The 19939-nt window shown below is 40.1% G+C and overlaps 1 protein-coding gene across 1 annotated transcript; it reads right to left on the bottom strand.

The window, feature by feature from the left end:
- Positions 1 to 427: 427 nt before the first annotated feature.
- Positions 428 to 9844, bottom strand: LOC5500622 (neurogenic locus Notch protein). Its single transcript, XM_048732989.1, has 6 exons — positions 9276 to 9844; positions 8483 to 8585; positions 2062 to 2184; positions 1857 to 1987; positions 1664 to 1772; positions 428 to 1581 (listed from the first exon to the last, which is right to left on the bottom strand). Exons 1-6 carry the CDS (start codon positions 9504 to 9506, stop codon positions 1211 to 1213), a joined length of 1068 nt encoding a protein of 355 aa, XP_048588946.1. The 5' UTR covers positions 9507 to 9844; the 3' UTR covers positions 428 to 1210.
- Positions 9845 to 19939: the final 10095 nt, after the last annotated feature.

The following is a 19939-nucleotide window of genomic DNA, read 5'->3' as shown; positions in this document are numbered from 1 at the left end:
GTGGGGGGGTATTCTGCAATTGCTCCTGTATGTCTAGTTCAGGGAAGTTTGGTGAGCTTACTCCGCTCTATCGAGATTTGGCTTAGGAAATTTGCCTCAAGTCGAGGCTTACGCTATTTATGCGTCCTTAGTCCAGTCCAGCGGTCATAGTGGAACTAGGAATTGGGCTATTCAATCAAATATCATCACAAGCATATAAGACTTTATTCAAAGAATGATATTTTGAAGTTTTCTTGCGAATAAACCTCTGTATTTTCAACGATAAAAAATAACAAAGGAGTGGGTAATCGACATTCTTTAAGTCTATTCACTCCGAGGGAAGAAGCCATCCAAAGTTCCACGTCGAATATCTAGAGATTCTGAGAAAATCGACAGGAAGTTGGTATAAACATTTTGTCATATATCACTTGGAAATGTCACCAAAGTAGGAAGACTTTACTATTTTATTAGGTGAGATATTTATAATAAGAATTATAAGGATTTCATCTTCCTTTTTCAAGACACAAAACAAATTTGTGATTTAATGTCGGCAGTGCAACTTCTATGTAACTAGCTTTGACGTACGTGACTTTTAAAATAAGTGTAAAAAAAACAAACAGTCAAATTTCCACTGAATTAAAGAGAAGATTTAGTAAGTTACGATGATAAACACATTTTTAATGAGACCATAAGGCTCGATAGCTTGTCGATTACCCTGCATACACACCAAGCCTGGTCCAAACAGAATATAATGATAAATGGTAAAAGCTGATATTGAGAACCGCCGTAAAAGAAAAATGTCAAAAAACAAGAGACCATGATAGATATCATGGTCTCTTGCCAAATCTTTGATTATCTATGGAAAAGGGGACGGCGATAATAGGAAGCCCTGATAAACGCACAGTTTTATTGTACTGCTATGCTTCTAATGATTCATGCCCTTTGATAACTAGTTTACGATATTTCGTAGCGGACACATTGTTTAATCATAATAATGTTTACTTTATCATATTATGCTTTTTGCACTGTTTATACTGATTTTGTTCTTCCCTTTTCGGTTAGCCTGTTTACATGTAGCCCTAAGTTTATGAGCGGGGAAAAAACTTATTACAAAAACCGTGTAAAAGCGGTCTCTTATTTCATCATCAGTAAGGTATAGCGTGTGCTAGATCTACTACTATCAGTCCGGATTACCTTCCTTATGCTATGCTAAATTCCTCAACTGCTTGTCCTAACCTTCGGTACAGTAGCGAATATTACAGTTGAGCGGCCATAGTTTATACACTATGAAGTCGTTGCAGTGTGTCGCGTTAGTTTTACCAGGCCAGTTGTAACAATTGTAGTTGGCGAGAATGCTATTCCTGAGTACCTTTCTAATTTGTCCAGGTTTGGGCTGATCATCTAGCAACCAGACCTGGTTGTCGGTATTGCAGTGTTGCTGCTCCGATGTGGGGCAATGGTTGATTATACGCGTTCCTGCAGCACCAACGAATCGATACCATTGGCCAAATATCAATTTGTCGTCACAGAACCTTCCAACACGTGCGGCATTCACATTTCGATCAGGTTCTGATAGGTTGTGGTACTCTACGCACTCGATTGCTGAAAATAGAAACAGAAAATGTTATCTTTTTCCAGAAGGTAGCCATGTCAGTATTAAGCTCTCGGACAAATAGTTAATTACGCGTTTCACGGCGGCCCCCTGTAAATCCAAAGGCGCAAACACAGCCAATACCGTCGTTCATCGTGATACACGTGCCGCCATATTGGCAAACAATGTCTTCACAGGACAGCTGTAAAAGATACAGGAAAGCTGATAAAAATTAAAAATGATGATATACTTTTCATGTTGCTAATGTAACTAACAAGCGCAATACCTTTTTTAAAGTATTACAATGTCTTCCCGTATATCCATAAGAGCAAGTACACGTGTAGTTTTTGCCGTCTTGTGTGTTGTTACAAACACTGCCATTACTGCAGGGACTCGAGTCACACGGCTTGAGTATTACTAGAACAATTGGAAACCTGGCTTGAATTATACGAACACTTAATATAGGTTTGGCAAAGAACAAAACAACATACCCGTGTCACAGTGTCTTCCCGTATATCCAGGAGAGCAGGTGCACGTGTAGTTTTTGCCGTCTTGTGTGTTGTTACAAACACTGCCATTACTGCAGGGACTCGAGTCACACGGCTTGGGTATCACTAGAACAAATGGAAACCTGGTTTGAATTATACGAGCACTTAATATAGATTTGGCAAGAACCAAAAAAACATACACGTGTCACAGTGTCTTCCCGTATATCCAGAAGAGCAGGTGCATGTGTAGTTTTTGCATTCTTGCGTGTTGTTACAAACACTATGATTGCTGCAGGGACTCGAATCACATGGCTTTGGATTACCTTCTCACAGTGTCACGATAAATAAACACTCGAGTATTACCTCTGCTCTGAGGATTTTGTCTCCCGGTTTGTCCGTTTCCCTCCTACACAAAAATCCAGGTACGCGCCTGATATAATGGCTGTTGGAGGCGCTTTCCTACGCCTTAATTAAACTCGACCTTAGTATGTGCGTTCTTCCATACCAACATTCTAGCTACCAATTGATAAGTTCCTAAAAACTGCTCGTGCTTTTTGAAGCATACATCTAAATATGAAGACCTGGTTTTGATCGTAAAAGTTTGGATTTTGCTAGTAAAAGGGCGCAACGATGACAGCATAAAATAATGGGATTTGATTCAGAATTAAATTGCAGCACGTGAAAATGTCTGATACATTTCAGCTGTTTCCCATAAAACCACAACGTGAAAACTCCAAGTTTCACGGTCAATTGAGGACGCGGACGTTTGGACTCTAAACTCCACTAACTACGTTCGCTACGAAATAATGTTCTTAGTTTATTTTGATCTGTCTCTGACTATAATGTTTTGCTTATTCCATTGCAATTATATTATTATTGATCGCCACTCGCGTAAACATCTTTTTCGATCGCGTTGCCCTAGCCGTCGTCGTCGTCCTTGCTTAAAGTCCATATAACCTTTCAGAGATGATAGACTTTGTCAATTCTTTATATTTTCATCTTCCAAATGGTATGTGGTTCGCATGGACCCTATAAAACACGCATTCCCGCGAATAACTCAAATCTGTAATATTGAGGTATTTTGGTCAACGTTCGGAAAGCCGTGAACTGAAAGGCCCGGGTCCAGTCATTTGTGACGTAGATCGAGATGTCAACCAAATTACATGAGTAGTATCAAAAAGCCCAAACTGTCGCGATCTCGTACCTGAACAATGAATACAATACACCAAAAACTGGAATTCGACTCTGCCAAATTTTCGTCTTTAATAAGACTTCTTCAGGGCAGACTGAAGAAGCTGAATGATTACAAGCTTATTTACATCAGAATAGTGGCGGGAGACGCAAAAACATTACAACTGAAAAAAACGCGCATTTTCTAGAATAGCGCGCGCTATGGATAAAAAGAATTTACACATCTCTACGTGGGTTCCTACTACAAAAAAAAGTCCTCACTATTAAGACCTCGCAGGTAGATAGACTTAAGCCGATAAACCCACTGGCCTTCCCTTTCCCTAAGCTGAGCCTCAGAGTTACACTTATCTATAAGTTGTACCATAACATTATTAAGACCTAAATGATAGTCGCAATGAAAATGTTGATAGAAAAGGTCATCCTTGACTCTTTTACTAACCGGTAAACTAGGGTACTTATCTAACCTACTTTTATGATTATTAAAACGCTTCCTAAAACTATTGATTGTAGACCCTACGTATTGCTTGCTACACATAGAGCAAGTAATTAGATAAACAACAAAATCTAAGTTACAGTCCAAGTAAAAATAAATGACATATTTCTTATTAGTAACTGTACTGCAAAACTCCCGCCCTACACCTTTCTTATTAGTAACTGTACTGCAAAACTCCCACCCTACACCTTTTACCGCCACACTTACCACAACCTCTAACCTGAGTACTATCCTCTTTAAGAGAGGAGTGCACCAACATATCCTTTAAACTCCTAGGTTTCCTATAAGCCACCATAGGTATCCTACCAATAGCACCCCTACATCTACTAGAAGATTCTAGAACTGGCTGTATTTGATCTACAGCAATTTTGGTCCCTAGAGTCAATGGGCATATCACCCAATGCTGACCCCCCTGAAAAGAATTTCATGACTAATTACCAGGCCACCTCGATCACTAGAGACGACGACGGAAGAGCACGCCCCTCTCCCAACTAACTTTAGTATCTGCGAGAGACGCACAAGGGCTACCGCACGACGACTTCACCAGACACCAGATTTGATGAAGAGTTATGACGACATCATCAAGGAACAAGAGGCCAGAGGGTTCATTGAGAAGGTTAGCAACCCTGACCCGTCTGACCACGCCCACTACATACCCCACCACCATGTAAAAAGGAAGTAATCGACCACGCCCATTCGTATTGTCTTCGGTTGTAGTTGTCACCAGGCCCCCTCGACCCCAAGTCTGAACGACTGCCTAGAGGTCGGTTCACCTTACCTAGCCAACATGGGCTCGATTTTAGTGCGGTTTTGCGCCCACCCTATTGGAATTTACACTGATATAGAAAAAAGTTTTCCTCCATGTACGTCTCAGTGAAGCTGACCGCGACATGACACGGTTCCTATGGCTCTCCGATCCCAGTGACCCCGAAAGTGAGTTCCAGTCCTACCATTTTAATTCGGTCCTTTTCGGCTCTGCGAGCTCCCCCTTTATGCTGAATGCTGTCCTTCAAACACACCTTGATAATCATAAGACACCAGTCACACAGGACATGAGGGACAATCTCTATGTTGACAACATCATCACCGGCTGTGAAACATATCAAGAGGCCCTGAGTTACTATGACGCATCAAGAAGTGTCATGACTGAAGCCAAGTTCAACTTATGGTCTTGGGCATCCAATAGTCAACCCCTTCTCCATCGTGCTGCCCTTGATGGAGTGAATGATGCCAACTGCGACAGTGTCAATGTTCTAGGCTTACGGTGGGACACCTCAACCGACACGCTAACACTTGCATGTAAAGAATTACTAGTACCTGACGACACTCTTGTCACAAAGCGAGAGATCTTAAGGGAGTCATCTAAGATCTCTGACCCACTAGGCCTCATCACCCCCATCTCAGTCCGCGCTAAGATCCTTATCCAGGACCTCTGGAAGTTAAACATAGATTGGGATGAACCCCTGAATGGGGAGATTCAAACTCGCTGACTCAGCATTGCGCAAGAAATCCGACAATCAACCAATCTTACTATTCCTAGATGCTATCTCAGCAATCGGTCAGCCAACGAGACGACCCAGCTGCATGTGTTCGTGGATGCTAGCCCGAAAGCCTACGGAGCTGTGGCATACATACGGCAGGCCAATCAGACTTCCTTTGTGATGGCGAAGGCACGTGTCGCTCCAGTAAAGGAACTGTCACTCCCCAGACTAGAATTGATGGCAGCACTGGCTGGTGCAAACCTTGCAGAGTACTTGCTTAACTCTTTGCAGAAGAATTGTCCTGATCTACAAGCGTTCTTCTGGTCAGACAGCCAGATTGTGCTCAATTGGCTTCACAGTAATAAGCAACCTCAGCAGTTTGTAGGTAACCGAGTCAGAGAAATCAAGCGTCTCTCTCAGCCATCTAGTTGGCGTTACTGCCCCACTCGCGATAATCCAGCAGGCCTACTAACGAGGGGTCTAACCACAGCAGAGCTCCAAGCATCAACAGCATGGCTGCATGGTCCATCCTGGATAACTTCAGAATGCGACTGGCCAACGTGGGAATCAAGCACCACCATTCTTGTTGAGATCCGAGAGGAAGAACCTAAAGTTACCCCCGAACCATCTCTGAAGCAGACGCGACTTCAGTAGAGAACCCAAGCATCAGCACGATCATGGATCCCACTAGAAACAGAACACTGAGGAAACTTCTACGTGTAACCGCTCTTGTATTGAGGTTCGTCCATAACCGCAGAAAATAGAAAAGCTAGATTCGCTAGCTTCCAGTCCATTCCAGACGTTATCATTTCTGATAATGCCAGTACCTACCAATCGGCGGCTGCTGAACTCGAGCACCTGTTTAATTCAACAACGCTCAAACAGGAGCTCGGCAAACAAGGGATAGATTGGAAGTTTATTCCGTAGAGAGCTCTATTGTATGGAGGGCTTTGGTAGAGGCTGATCGGCCTCACGAAGACGACGCTGAAGAAAGTCCTTGGCCGAGCATCCATCAACTTAGTCACTCTCCAGACGGTTGTCATGGAAATTGAGGCTATCCTTAATGACCGCCCACTAACATATGTCTCTCCTGACATAAATGATGAAGACCCTCTCACACCATCCCATCTACTGTATGGAAGAAGGATTACCAGTCTCCCACATCCTGACACTGATGCGGACGAACTAACTGACCCGAGCTATGGAAACGATGATCATCTCCGAAGGGATGCTACTCGTGTAGCACTAGTTATACAACACTTCTGGCAGCGCTGGAAGCAGGAGTACCTCACTTCGCTGCGGTGCTTCCATGGCACAACAGGTGGCAGCGGTGAAACACGCGTCAAGATAGGAAACGTTGTCCAGATCCACAGCGAGAAAAAGAGGTTGAAGTGGAAACTAGGCGTAGTGGAAGATCTGATTAGAGGTGCCGATGGATGTGTACGGGCTGTAACCTTAAAAACAGCTAAGGGTCACACGAACAGACCTATCTCCAAGCTATATCCCCTTGAGATTACTACTGATGTTGTGGAAGCTGCAGACGCGCAGACAGGAGTTCAGCTCCGGTCCAACCAGCCTAGGAGAAGCATGCAAATTACAGCTGCCACAAGGGACCGCATCGCAGACTGGGCCCGGCAACTACGCGCCCCCCGGAGGAAATCTGAACTCATATATAACTGACATTCATAGATTGACATCGTTGTTATTGTTATTGGGTTCCCTGTGGACATGATGTCACGTGATTGATGAGCCCACGAGGTATTTGTTTAGTTCATTAAAAACCCATTCAGACAAGCACTCTTTCCGTAGTTTTAATCGTAGTTTTAATCCCCCAACACGCCGATACTTTTGTCAAAATATCAACCTTAATTTCTGACCAATTCGTAAACAAATGCTTAAACTTTGAAAAATTTCTTACCAAAAAAGACACAAAATTCCGAACTACAAATAGAGACAAGCAAACACAGATCAAGTCACCAATAGATACCTTTATTGCGCTCCGTCAGGTCCCATTTTACAGCAATCAGTCACAAAGATGGCCAACATTGGAGAGTATGAGGCCATTCAGCAGAAAATTCCTTTCTCACTCACTGAAGCCCAGACAAGGAATTATCCCATTGAATCAACCTCAGCGTGCAAACATCCATAAGCACAGCATTAATTATGCCCAAAAAGACTTCATGATGTCCTAAGGCTCTCTCCAGATGTGAAAAAGCTGTAATTTTTAAGCAAATTACAAGCAAAACTGTTGTAAGCAAAAGGCTGTAGCAGTGCCGTCGCTAGAAAGAAAAGGCACCGCAGTGCATTGTTGGAAACTTCAAGGCATACCGTCTTGGGTCAGCGGTAGCTTAGCTTAACTGGTAGTGTTGGACTTGAAATAGGAGGGGAGGTTTCTGTTTTCAGTCTGTTTTTCTTACAATGTTGCTCAAAAGTACCCAGGAGTGAAAGGGTTAAATTATTCTTTGCTTCATGGTGGGTAGCATTGCAATAGAAAACAATTCGCCAATATTTTGTGGTATTGCCGTCTCTGAATTTTAACGGATTTAAGGAAAATACGTTGTTTCAGATTTTCCCGCCAAAACTTTGAATTATTCACTCGATCCAATCTCCTTTCGCGCGGCCAGGAAAATTTTCAAAGATCTGTAGAAAATTCAAATTTCAATAAAATTCAATTCACTTTTCAGAATTTGAAAGTTTATCTATGCTTTGTTTTGGCTAGATTGATATACGTGAAAGGTTTTAAGAACTTTAAACACGAACGCGCACTATAAAAGGGACTTGCCTGTCATTTGACATTTTACTGAGTGCAGAGCCCCGTAGAGAGAGACCAAAATGCTAAAAGAGAGTTCTAGAGTGGACACACTATTGAAGCAAACATAATCTTTACAACAGCTGTTTCTTGAAAAAGAACGAAAAATAGCGATGATTAGATAGGTTTTGACGCGATGAATATTTCAAATTCGTTGTTTGCACGCGTGCGCACTATAATGACGCCATTCCAAAAAAGCGCGCGCGCCGTGTTTGATTTTTCAAGGAAAATTTTTTCCCCTTTTTTTTTTGTAAAGAATGGGCCCTAACACTTTCCCGAATATGCCTGATAGCTATTTAACACTCTTTTGTACTTAAAAGTTGTCTTCCGGCGGTTACAGAGGTCCGCACTCAATGAAGTCTAGTTGTGAATGACGACGACTTGCGCGAGAGCTATCCCGTTTATAGCGCGCGTTCGTGTTTAAGGTCCCTAATATGTGGTTAACGGTACCGCGTGGTCGTAATGCAATAGGAGAGACGCACGAGAACCCGCCATTCACGAAGTCAGCCTTGCACATCAGGTCACTCGGACATGAACCAGTAACGCAGTCGTTCTGAAGATAAAAGGCGATTTTAAAGTCGCATTGTCACCAGTTTACTTCCGGTCGATTACCTAACAATATCCGATGATTTTTAACAGAAAACGCGAAAAATATTTCAAAATATTGAAAGCAGTGTGTCTATTGGAAGTTTCTTTGAGAATTTGATTGATAATTTAAAGCGGATGGCCTGTTAAATATAAAGGATTTTAATAGATTATTTTGTCTTTTAACGGTTGAGGTTTCCGTCGGAAACGTCGTCGTCGATTGGAGGATTAATATTTTATCCTGTATTATATATGTTATGAAATGTATGTGTGGCTGTGTGGGCAAACCATTTAAAAATCACAGAGCCGTAGTAAGCTTCGAATACTAAATACCAGGGGGCAAGATACAGAAACATTAAGAAAATACTGTTGGCATGGCCACGCCGAGATATTGGTCATTTCGTTTGATTGTTATAAAATATTTGTGGGATACGTGCTCCTCATGCCCCACCCTCTGCTACGGCCCTGGATTTTAAAACATGTCCGTAATAAGTTTTGTTTTTGTTTAGAATATTTGATTTTTCATCATTAATCAAATTACATCATCTACACTATTTGCTACTGTGAAAAGACAATTGAGCCGTTTTTTGTTGTAGAATGGAAATCTCCATAATGTAACAGAGATCAGCAAATCATTTGCTAACAGGAGAAGCCTTACCACAGTTCCAAGATAAACACTCCCCGGTGCGTAGACAAAGTCCTCTGGGTGTTGATGGCGGGTCGACGTGCTGGTCAGACAGGTTTTGGTCACAGGGAAATAGTTGGCTGATTGACAATAGCGGTTTGGGCTGAAGAACAAGCACTTCACAATGCAGCCTGCTTCTGTTTGCTCCGTGAAGTTGGCCTCTTCATGATTTTTTAGATATCTTCCTTCACCTCTATCTTTCATTTCCAGTAACTTACACGGGTCACCTTACAAAACAGAGAAGAGCAGGCGGACCATGTCTTAAACATTGCGCTTGAGTTGCGTAGGGTTGGTTTTGAATGGGGTAAGCAAGGGAAATTAGCCTTTGTTTTTTGCAGAAAACAGCATTGGCTTACACAGGAAGAGAAATTAAAAAGAGGCCGGTAAGATGGAATTAGGGAGCAAAAGCGATCAGGAAAATTTGATTAAAAGATCCCCTTTAGGACTACGACCCTGTTTACGCAAAGTAGAACCCAGATAATAACTCGAACCCGCATATTCAAGGAATGGCGTATCTAAATTAACAAAAAATATAGATAAGTTACAGTAGTTCCCACATATATGAACCTGGAAATTAAGAACCTGTTAGTCTAAAATGTGTTATCTCATACCTATATACACCATTTATTTAAGAACCTTACAGTAAATGTATAAGAAATTTTCTAAATTTTTTAGGCTTTCTACTGTATTTTCAGGCAACTACTGTACGTACAATTGCAATATGTGATATATTAAATTCTATCTACGCCCCTGCTGAGTACAAAATAGTCTAGAACGCATGCGCACTCGGAGAACAAACCTTACACTTAAGTGCAGCCTTCTGACCTATCTGACAAAATCTTGGGGGCAGCCCCCCCCCCCCCCCTTTTATGAGCGGATATTTCTTTAGATATATTATATGAACGTTTTTTTTTTTTAACCAACGGGTTTCAAGCGGTATATATGCAACCGACAACTAATTTGTTGAATAGTTTAAAATCCCCGCGTTCTTATAAATAGGATTTGGAACCGGCAACCACCCCTCCCCCTGAAACAACTTTTGTTTCGGTCGCTTTTAAAATGAAATCAATTTGGCGGTTTTTTTCTTTTTTTTTTTTTTTCAAATAAGTAATAGAATTTAATTGAACACTGGGCAATATGTGAAAATGTTAGTCATTATTAAAATGATGTGCCTTTTATCAGCAGTGTTCCTGCCGTTTAGGTACATTATACGCAACGACTACGGCGAAGGCCAGAAGAACATGCATTTATGCATTTTATGCAAATAGCCGATAACTTACAGCTTCATTTTCCGCACAGGGGAATGTGAAAACTCACGTTTTAGCATTCTAGACTTATATTTATTTTTCTGGTAGTAAACGGAGAAATGAGAGCATAAAGTATCTTTTGTCACATTTTTCTTGCTTGTTAAGTGACGGTAGAAGACAATGAAATTGATTTGGAAATTCAAAAGCCGTACGTGATAATGCGTTCTACCTTAGAGATTTCCAACCGTTCTCTGCCAGACGACGTGAAATTCACCTCTTTACGGTCTTAAGCGAGGACGGGAGCGGTTGGAGTATAAACTCACCTTTCCCTGTTCGCTACTGTAGAAATTGTTTTCGGTTATAAAGTTATGTTTGTTCTTAAGGGTAAATTCTAGGCTATTTCATTGAAACTATTCAGGACTTTATCTAAATTTTCCAATCAAATTTCTCCGTAGTTCTACTCTCACCTTTAACAAAAGAAACCCAAGTCTGCAAGATAACGAAAAGGAGTGCATTTTGCATTTCTTCCCCCTCTGTAGATAATTTCAGCCCCGCAACCTCTAACAGTATTAAGGTCAGCGAATATGAGCTCTGTTATTATTATTTTTCCTTATTTATTTGATCCGAACAGCTATAGGACGCCAGTTTCCCGCTAAGAACCAAGTCTTTAGTTCAAGAATTCCGGTTTGCATTTTTCATTTATTTTCCTTTAATAGATTAATCTGTGGGTAGATTAGCAACTAAGAACAACCCCGCCACCTTGACAGGATCTCGTAATGATTGGAATATGTTAGCTATGATATTAAGATTTAGCTGATTTATTGCGGCGACGTTACTCGCTAAAGTTAATCCGTAAAGGCTCTTTAAAGCCGCCATTTCGTTAACACCTCCTTTTCTCTAGAGCCATAATAATAACGCCCTGTGCAAACTGCGCCAGCACCTACCAGCATGGCTGGCAAATTCTTGCTTGACTGACCACAAGACAAAGGAAATGTCAGAAAGTCACTTTCCCATTTTGACATTTCCTTTTTTCTATAGTCAGTCAAGCGAAAATTCGCCAGCAATGCTGGCAGGTGCTGGCGCAATTTGCACTTGGCGGCCTAAGTTATAAGCCCCCTATCTCTATCCAAGCCCTTCCCTTCCTCTAAAACATGCTTCAAAGGGTATATTCTTTTGCTTTTTGTTAAAATGACACCAAACGTCACTGTTAATATAGGGACGAGCTTAGTATATAGAGAATACTACAATGGAAAATGCGCGCGTACGGCTTTTATTCACGAGTTGTGCAGTATCAAAAAACGAACGAGTGAGCGGAGCGAACGAGTAAGTTTTTTTTTTATACAAAACGAGTTTATTATATACATACTGAGAAATTTTAATAAGGTTATTACATAACATTTTATTAGACTTGGCTGCAGAGGCTCCGAGGTTTGTGCTGTTCGACGGTTCAGTTGAAGACAGACAGAAACTTACATTGAAATGAATCTGTCTCGCTAATGTCACGCACGAGACTGTAGCTCATTACGCAAGTAGTGCACATTTTAATCTCTAAAATCCCGACATTTATGAAATAAATAAATTACTAAATAATGGACAATGCGTGTACGATTTTTATGCACTCGTTGATGCGTTTGGATTAAAGCCATTCAAGTGCAGTGAAAAAATATCGTTCGTCCAATCAGAACCGCTAACGACTTTTCTTCACAGTGAAAAAACATCGTTCACGCTTCTGATTTGCTGAGACCAGTGACCGAACGGAAATTTACTGAATATCTTTTCTTTTTATAAGTACATTCAATTTTCAGTTGAGGCTGGGCCGTTGTTATTTTGGGGACATTTGAATGCTGAATATGTTTTTAACGATGTTCTCAATTTTTAGTATAAATAAGAATATGATGCAAAATGAATTATTAGGGAAAGAATTACACTGATGATCAATAGCAATAATAAGGTTGTTACTAAAGGCAGAATTTGACCGCGATGATCTTAGATACTAAAATTTCTTAGATACTAAACAGATACTAATCCGAAACTAATCAGATACCAAACAGAAACTAATAGCAAGGGGGGGGGGGGGGGGGGTAAAAACAAAACAAAAAAAATGCCTATTTTGTCGTCAAAATATTTTGCAGCGATTTTTGCGCTATGTTAATTTAGATTTAGACTAAATTTCTATTTGAGTCATCACTAGCGTGAAATATTTAAAAGGCGATCCTACACATACACATAGTATAATAAAACTAAAAAAATACGGAGGAACGAATTTGGATTTGTTTGTATATAAATAGCAGCCAGGTAGGAACATTTTTAACAGATCAGAAACTGGTCCAACAACTGATGCAGATCTCAAAAGAAAAAAAAAATCCCCTTCTTTCGGATCATTTGATTTTATTCCGGTCAATTCGAGTCCAGTTTATATTTAATCCTTCATAAACATTGCGCAATTACTGTAGTAATGTCGGCGCCAAAAAGTACAAAAGCAAACTTTTGTTGTTTGAAAACTTAGCAATAACTTAGCGCTAAATCGGTATAGAAACGTCTTAGAAATGTATATTACAGCTATTTCCTTGTGTGTCGCATAAAAATTTGAAAAGCGCCTAAACCAGAAACAAGACAAAATATTCTAATCAGACAAAGTCTAGGATCAAAACAAATTACACAAGTTGCTGTAAATAAATTAAGAAACCATAATTATAATGCCTTACCATCGATTCTAGCTGATTTTACTCGGTAAATAGCTATTTCTTCTTATTATTGTTTTTTATGAAGTACCCTCCCTGACCTAGTATCTGTTAAGTCACTGATTAGTATCTGAGGGTTAGTATCTAGGATCACCGCGGTAGCTTAAACAACCATTACTGGCTCACATATTCCGATCCTTCAAGTAAACGATGTGATCCTGGTTCCTAAAACTTCTTGGTTCCTAGTCAGTTTCTAATCGTAAGGCAGGGGGAGGGGGTAATTTTTCAAAAACAAAAAAATATCGAAATTATCTATTTTCTGTATAGAATTTGAGAGTACGGCTGCAATATTCTTCAACATTATTTTTTTTACATCGATTTTTGCGCTATTAAGCGGATGTATGCTAAATTTCTATTTGAGTTATTACTAGTGCAAAACATTCATAAGGCGATCCTATTTGTACAAAAAAATCCAAATTTGTACTTATGCTTTTGATTACTTAGTTGTATTATACTATGTGTTGTGCATTAAAGTGGGCGTGAAGGGTTTGAAAGTATTTTCTATACACCTTTTGCTGTTCATTAACGGGAAAGGGACATTTATTTGTGCCAAAAGTTACATCGATAGCGTGTATTGTACGTTCATCAACATCACACGAAACATTATTTAGCGTGACTCGACTTTCAATAACAATAATTGAATATTCGTGACCGTTCATTAGCATCAACGGAGAAACAATAACGCACTTGAACATTCAATTCGATTGGAACGAACATTCTTTTGCGCCCAATGAAAATTCAATTGCACGTTTGGACAATCAGTAGCGTTTAATGACAATCAGTTATACGAAATAGAAAATTCATTAGTGCTTTTAACATAAACAACGACAATCAACAAGCCTTTTCAGACAATCATGTTCATCAAGGTGACATTCATGAATGTGGTTTGACAAACATTTGTTCGATTCAAACAAACATTATAAGAAAAAAAAATATCATTAGTTTAAGTGTTGTTTTTGATCTTTGAAGGTGACATTTATACCTGAAATCAATCTCTATTAACACAGCGAGGTATACAGGTTTGCATAAAACGAAACCATTGCCCGCATTTCGCTCCCGTGACTGTTCCTATGTTGTAGCCTCCTCTTGATGGTGCGCTGGTGCACCGCCATAAATAAAAATGACGTTTTCTTTGGGGTGAAGATTCAGTCATGTTTGTGAAGTCGTTGAATCTTTGTGCATTCATTCCCCCGATGATAGAGAAGAGTCGAAGATAAGACCGTTAGTGGGCGAAATAGCCAAAATGACTGTGATATTTCTTCCACTTTGACCACATACTTGGCGGTACGCTCTCTCTCCCCTCTTCTAGCTCTTCCCTGTGTTCGAGGGGTTTCTTGGCGGCATTTCTCATACAAACATTTTTTGTTTTTCTATAGCGAACGAGTGAGTATATATTTTTTGCTTTTATAAACCCTCCACAAAAAGTGTTGTTTGTTTGTCTTGTTTTTTGTTAAAAATTATTTATTGTTCTATATTTCTCTTAATTTTAGGAGCCCACTGTTTGAAGAAAAGAGGAAAATAGTAGCTCTTTTATTTTTCCTTGTTGTTTGGTTTAAATCGGATAAATGGTTGTCAAACCACATTGATGAATGTCACATTGATGAACATGATTGTCTGAAAAGGCTTATTGATTGTCTTTGTTTATGTTAATAGCACTAATGAATTAGCTATTTTTAACTGATTGTCAATAAACGCTTCTGATTGTCCAAACGTGTAATTGAATTTTCGATTGCATGCAAAAGAATGTTCATTCAATCCCGAATGAATGCCCAATTGCGTTATTGATTGTCCGTTGATGCTTTTGAATGTTCGCGCATATTCAATCATTGTTATTGAAAGTCGAGTCACGCTAAGGATGTTTCGTGCGATGTTGATGAACGTACAATGCACGTTAACGATACAACGTTTGGCACAAATGAATGTCCCTTTCCCGTTATTGAACAGCAAAAGGTGTAATTAAGAACCAGTTTCTACTTCCGGTCATGAGTAGAAACCGATTAGAAACTGGTAAAAAATGATGCAAATCTCTATTAATTTTGATAAAATTTAAAGAATTCACCTTATTTCGGATGATTCAAATTATATCCCGGTCACTTCAGGTCCAGTTTCTATTTTACTATCCGTAGTTTAGATGTAGCGCAGTTAGTTATTGGCGTAGCTAGGATGACTAACAGGCGCGAGATCCAAGCGTGACTTCTACTTGGGTGGTCCACAATAGTTAACGTATGCTTTTTGAGAAGTTAGCAACATATAAACTCTTAATCGGTATAAAAACGTTATTAAAGCTATTTCCTTGTGTATTACATAGAAAATTGCAATCGTCTAAACTAGAAACCAGACAAGTCTAGTCAACGTCTGACCCACTAAACATTAGTCTAGAATCCACAAAAAATACACAAATTGCTGAAAATAGTTTTTAAAAATCATTTTTATAATGCCTTTCTATTGATACTAGCTGATTTTACTCGGGTAAATGAGTTATTTTTACCATTTCAGCATTTTTTTATAAAGTACCCCCTGGCCCCGATAAGGAACTGACTAGGAACTTAGGAATTAGGAACTAGGATTACCGCAGTGTTTAAGCTTACGCAGTATTTGGCATATGTCAATTATCCTTTCCATTTACGTAGCTTTTCCTATTCATTAGCGAAGCAAATAAAACAAAATTTCGTATGTGATGGGCCGAAAAGTGCGCAGCTTCATGGAAATCCCTCAATACCATTTTCAAGGTTGTTTTTCGACCCTTTGATAGACATTGTATAAAGGCTGTATTTAAGATTTTTTTTTATTTTAGAAAAGAAGTTTTAAATCAATGCTTACAATGCTAGGCACGGGCAGCCCAAGACTACTGTGAGTGATTTATTAAGAAATGAAGAAATTTATTATTGAGCAAAAAAAATACTTTATAGTAAAAAAACGTCTTCCTTAAACAGTTTATGCCTCTATCAACGGAGATGGGAGTTGTTAAGGGTTCCAAATCTCATGCCCGTTTGACCATGCACTCTCTCACACTCTCACGCACTCTCACCGACTCTCATTCCCTTTAAATATGTTCAAATTCGACATGAGAGCTGATCAGAGTTAGTTAATGAGAGTATTTCGATCAGCTTTTCACAAAAAATGAAATTCAACGTGTAATTCCCGGTTCAGTGATAAATTCTGAAGTCAAATAATTATTTTCTGAAAAAAAAAAGTGATCACTCTCACCAAGACAATTTAATCGTAATCCTATAAGAGCTTAAAAGAGCGGAACTCTCATCGACTCCCATCTTCGTTTGATCGAGGCCTTATTTCAATTTTGCCCATAGAACGTTCTTAGAAAGACTTTGGAGCCCGCTGCTATACGAATTGGGGACCCTTGACAAATCAGCGCGCGATTAACGATACTTGTATAAATAAAAATAACTAATACCAATACTTGTGACTCGATCGGCAAACGTAGAACACATTACTTCGAGGCGAAAGCCGTGAAAGGCCTCCAGATTTCATGATAATAATTTCGTATTGCCTCTTAAAGCTGATGGCCCTCCTCGGCTTACGTGTTCTTGAGCTGAAATCCCCCAGGGTATTTAATAAACCCTCCCTCCTAGTCTCTATTCTTACAAATAATAATGCGCATAAGCAGTGATTGGTCTTAGAACTACCATTTGACATTCGTAATTGAACTGACAACCGGTATATTGAAATAGAAAGTACGGGATTAATTTGTTTCTCTTCTCGATGGTAACGGCTAATTATACACGGGACATACTAAAGCTTATTTAAATCGTGTACACAATAAACGGCCCACGTTGTCCAAATGGTGTAAGTTACGTGAAGTCAGCTGCATCTAGATCAAACGAGGGCTCCCGCAAAGAGAAACGAGGAAATAGAAATAAGCAATAATTACACAACCTTGATCTTTTTGTTAATGACATGTTCCGCCTCTGGTTTAATTAGTTTTATATTATCTTTTATAGAGCTGTCAATAATGACATCAGTTTGATGGCTTGCAATGACTGCCTTGTTTTTTTGTACTTCTTTTGTGTTTGTCTTGAAAAAAAAAAAACGAAACACAAAAAATGGTTCGAGTCCTTTGGTGTTCTTCCTCTAATTCTTCTCATTCATCCTTTGTGATTTAATTTCTGTCAATACAACCCATTACATCAACTAAAAGTATCGCAAATTCCCAAATAATGTCACGAATATTTCTCAACATACAAAGCTTTCTAACAAATGTTATCATTTCTGTAAGCGAAAAAGTATCTAATAACGCTATTTTTTTATATTTGCATCAGTCTTTACCATCCGGTGTGAGATAAGTTTCTTATTGGCACATCCAAGACAACTGATATAAAGGTAAACAGCATTGTCAGCTGAGCAACGAAAATTGAGTGTCATCCAAAACCATAAATCGCTAGAAAAATTACAACCAACTAAGAGTAATTCAAGCTCGTGTGGTGTGCCGAAAGTATCCGTGAAAACAATTACAGTTGAGTGGGATTTTTCAAGGAAAACATAGAGTACCTGGACTTATAAGTTAAAAAACGAATACGGATGGGTAAACAATCAGCACAGGAAAAAAAATAGATGCTTTGTTCCTACAGAAACAATAAATTATTTGAATGCAAGATGTTCAACCCGTGATCGGTCGAGGCAACTTCACTTGTCGCATTTCACTGTGATTCAAAGTTCACCCTTGTGTCATCGCGAAACAAATTGACGTATTAGAATAAATAACGTTTTGATCTTCTTACAATGAACACAAGCCAGAACTTAACGGGAACAGAAGACCAGAGTAACCTTGGGAATCTCAAGGCAATAATATCCTCAGGGAGCATCCTCGCGCTGTTAACAATAATCGGTAACTCTATCAGCCTTGTCGTCTTCATGAAAACTAATGTTCTCCGACGCCGCCGACCCTACTATCTCCTTGTTAACCTATGTTTTGCCGATCTTCTCGTCGGCATCAACGTTTTTCTCCGAGTCATTTTCGATTTGGGTTTTATATATCGATGGAGTATTGACGATACTATTAAGAGATCTTGCTACACGCTGGACTATTTCTCAAGCTTGGCGTCTGTTTTCTTGCTTGCGGCGGTTTCCGTGGAGCGTTTTGTGGCCGTTGTCTTCCCATTCTATCATCGAACACTGGGCAACGCCTTCTACATCACCATTATCGCGGCTCCATGGGCGCTCTCAAGTCTTGTGATTAGTATCTACGTGCCGTCCAAATATACCTCCACGCTTCCATACATCATTTTCAAGTACTTATACCTCGTCTTTTTGTATCTGCCTGTGCTTATAATAATAATAGCGTACTCTGGAGTATTGTTAAAAGTGAAATTCAGTCATGTCCAGGGAGGTAATTCACATAAGAGTCGACAATTGCGTGACAAGAAACTTGCCGTGACGCTTCTCATTGTCACGCTGACGTCACTAATCACGTGGATGCCTTATAATTGTTACTTGACCATGTGGAGTTACTTAGAGTATCCGTACTATGATAACGATGTGTTCTTCGCGCTACTGCAGTTGCAGTACTCAAACTCGTGTGTTAACATCCTGGTGTATGCCTGGAGGATGCCTGAGTTCAGACACGTTCTTTTTGGGTCATGTCGACGAGGCCAGGTGGCGCCACTATCACATGGAGACACTCGACCCACTCCCTCTCGTCCTGAGCTGAGTGGGGTGTCAAGGGGCGGTGCAGAAGCGTCACAGCTAGAAATCGGCGACGATGTTTCAACTATTGCCGGGATAAGTAGTACTAGGGGCTCATAAGTAGGGGCAATCATCTGTAATATATTATTGTCACGGCGTTTCTCAAGATCAGGCTATTTTTAGACGCGCGCGCTCGAACGGGCCAACCAGCAGCTACGTTGACGTTGGTGCGCGCGCGCGAGTGACGTGAGGCTGCACGCGCAAATTGCAGTTAGGAAGAGTATTTTTTTATCCATCATCCGTCGGTTTTGTTTGTTTACCAAAATAATTGCAAGCCAGAATTCAAAGTCGTAGGTAGGGTTGGATTAATACCAAAGAAGAGAGCAACAAAAGTCAAAGTACCGAAGAGAGAACATAGCTTTTTGCCTGAGACTGCGCGTGCAGTAGAGCTCAGCCAGAACGTCAGCACTAAGGTCGAATCTGATTGGCTCACCCGAGCGTCTAAAAATAGCCTGATCCTAGGAAACGCCGTGACACCTATATAGTACCAGAATGTGGGGAAGTTGATTGCCCCTACTTATGAGCCCCTGGTAGTACGCATTGCGTGTACGGGAGAGAGATGGAAATAGAAGGCCAAAACAAAAGGAAATACCTCATTGTTCTATTGTATTCTCGTTCTTCGTCTGTGTTGCATCAATCCAATGTGGTGAAATCTTCTGATAGCTTCTACATGACCCGATTGAAGTATCTTGATTCTTGAATATTGATCCCCCCCACACACACACACTTACAACGCCGAATTTGCTGCTGGTTTTCTTTTCCCTACCCTTTTGTGTGTGTGGCAGCCCTAGCATTCTCGGTCTTTGTCAATGTGCTAAGTAGCTTAGGGCCGGACGGCGCCAAACTAGCTGCAAGCTCCCAAACTAGGCAAAAAATATCTGCAAAACAAATTCAAATCAGTAGCGTGTTACCCGTTAACACTTCTTTCGGTTTTCTCGCGATTTTTTAG

Source organism: Nematostella vectensis, chromosome 9, assembly GCF_932526225.1.
Source record: "Nematostella vectensis chromosome 9, jaNemVect1.1, whole genome shotgun sequence".
In the NCBI taxonomy this organism is placed as follows: Eukaryota; Metazoa; Cnidaria; class Anthozoa; order Actiniaria; family Edwardsiidae; genus Nematostella; species Nematostella vectensis.
Note: the sequence above shows the minus strand (reverse complement) of the source record. Positions and strands in the feature narration are given on the sequence as shown.

Bases quoted from the DNA above. Each gene is read 5' to 3' on its own strand.
- LOC5500622 (XM_048732989.1), bottom strand. From the start codon at position 9,506: ATGAAAGATAGAGGTGAAGGAAGATATCTAAAAAATCATGAAGAGGCC. The intron at 8,586-9,275 runs GTAAGGCTTCTC...TTTTATCTTCAG, and splicing joins GTGTTTATCTTGGAACTGTG to AACGACTGCGTTACTGGTTC. The intron at 2,185-8,482 runs GTACCGTTAACC...CATTTGTTCTAG, and splicing joins TATTGCATTACGACCACGCG to TGATACCCAAGCCGTGTGAC.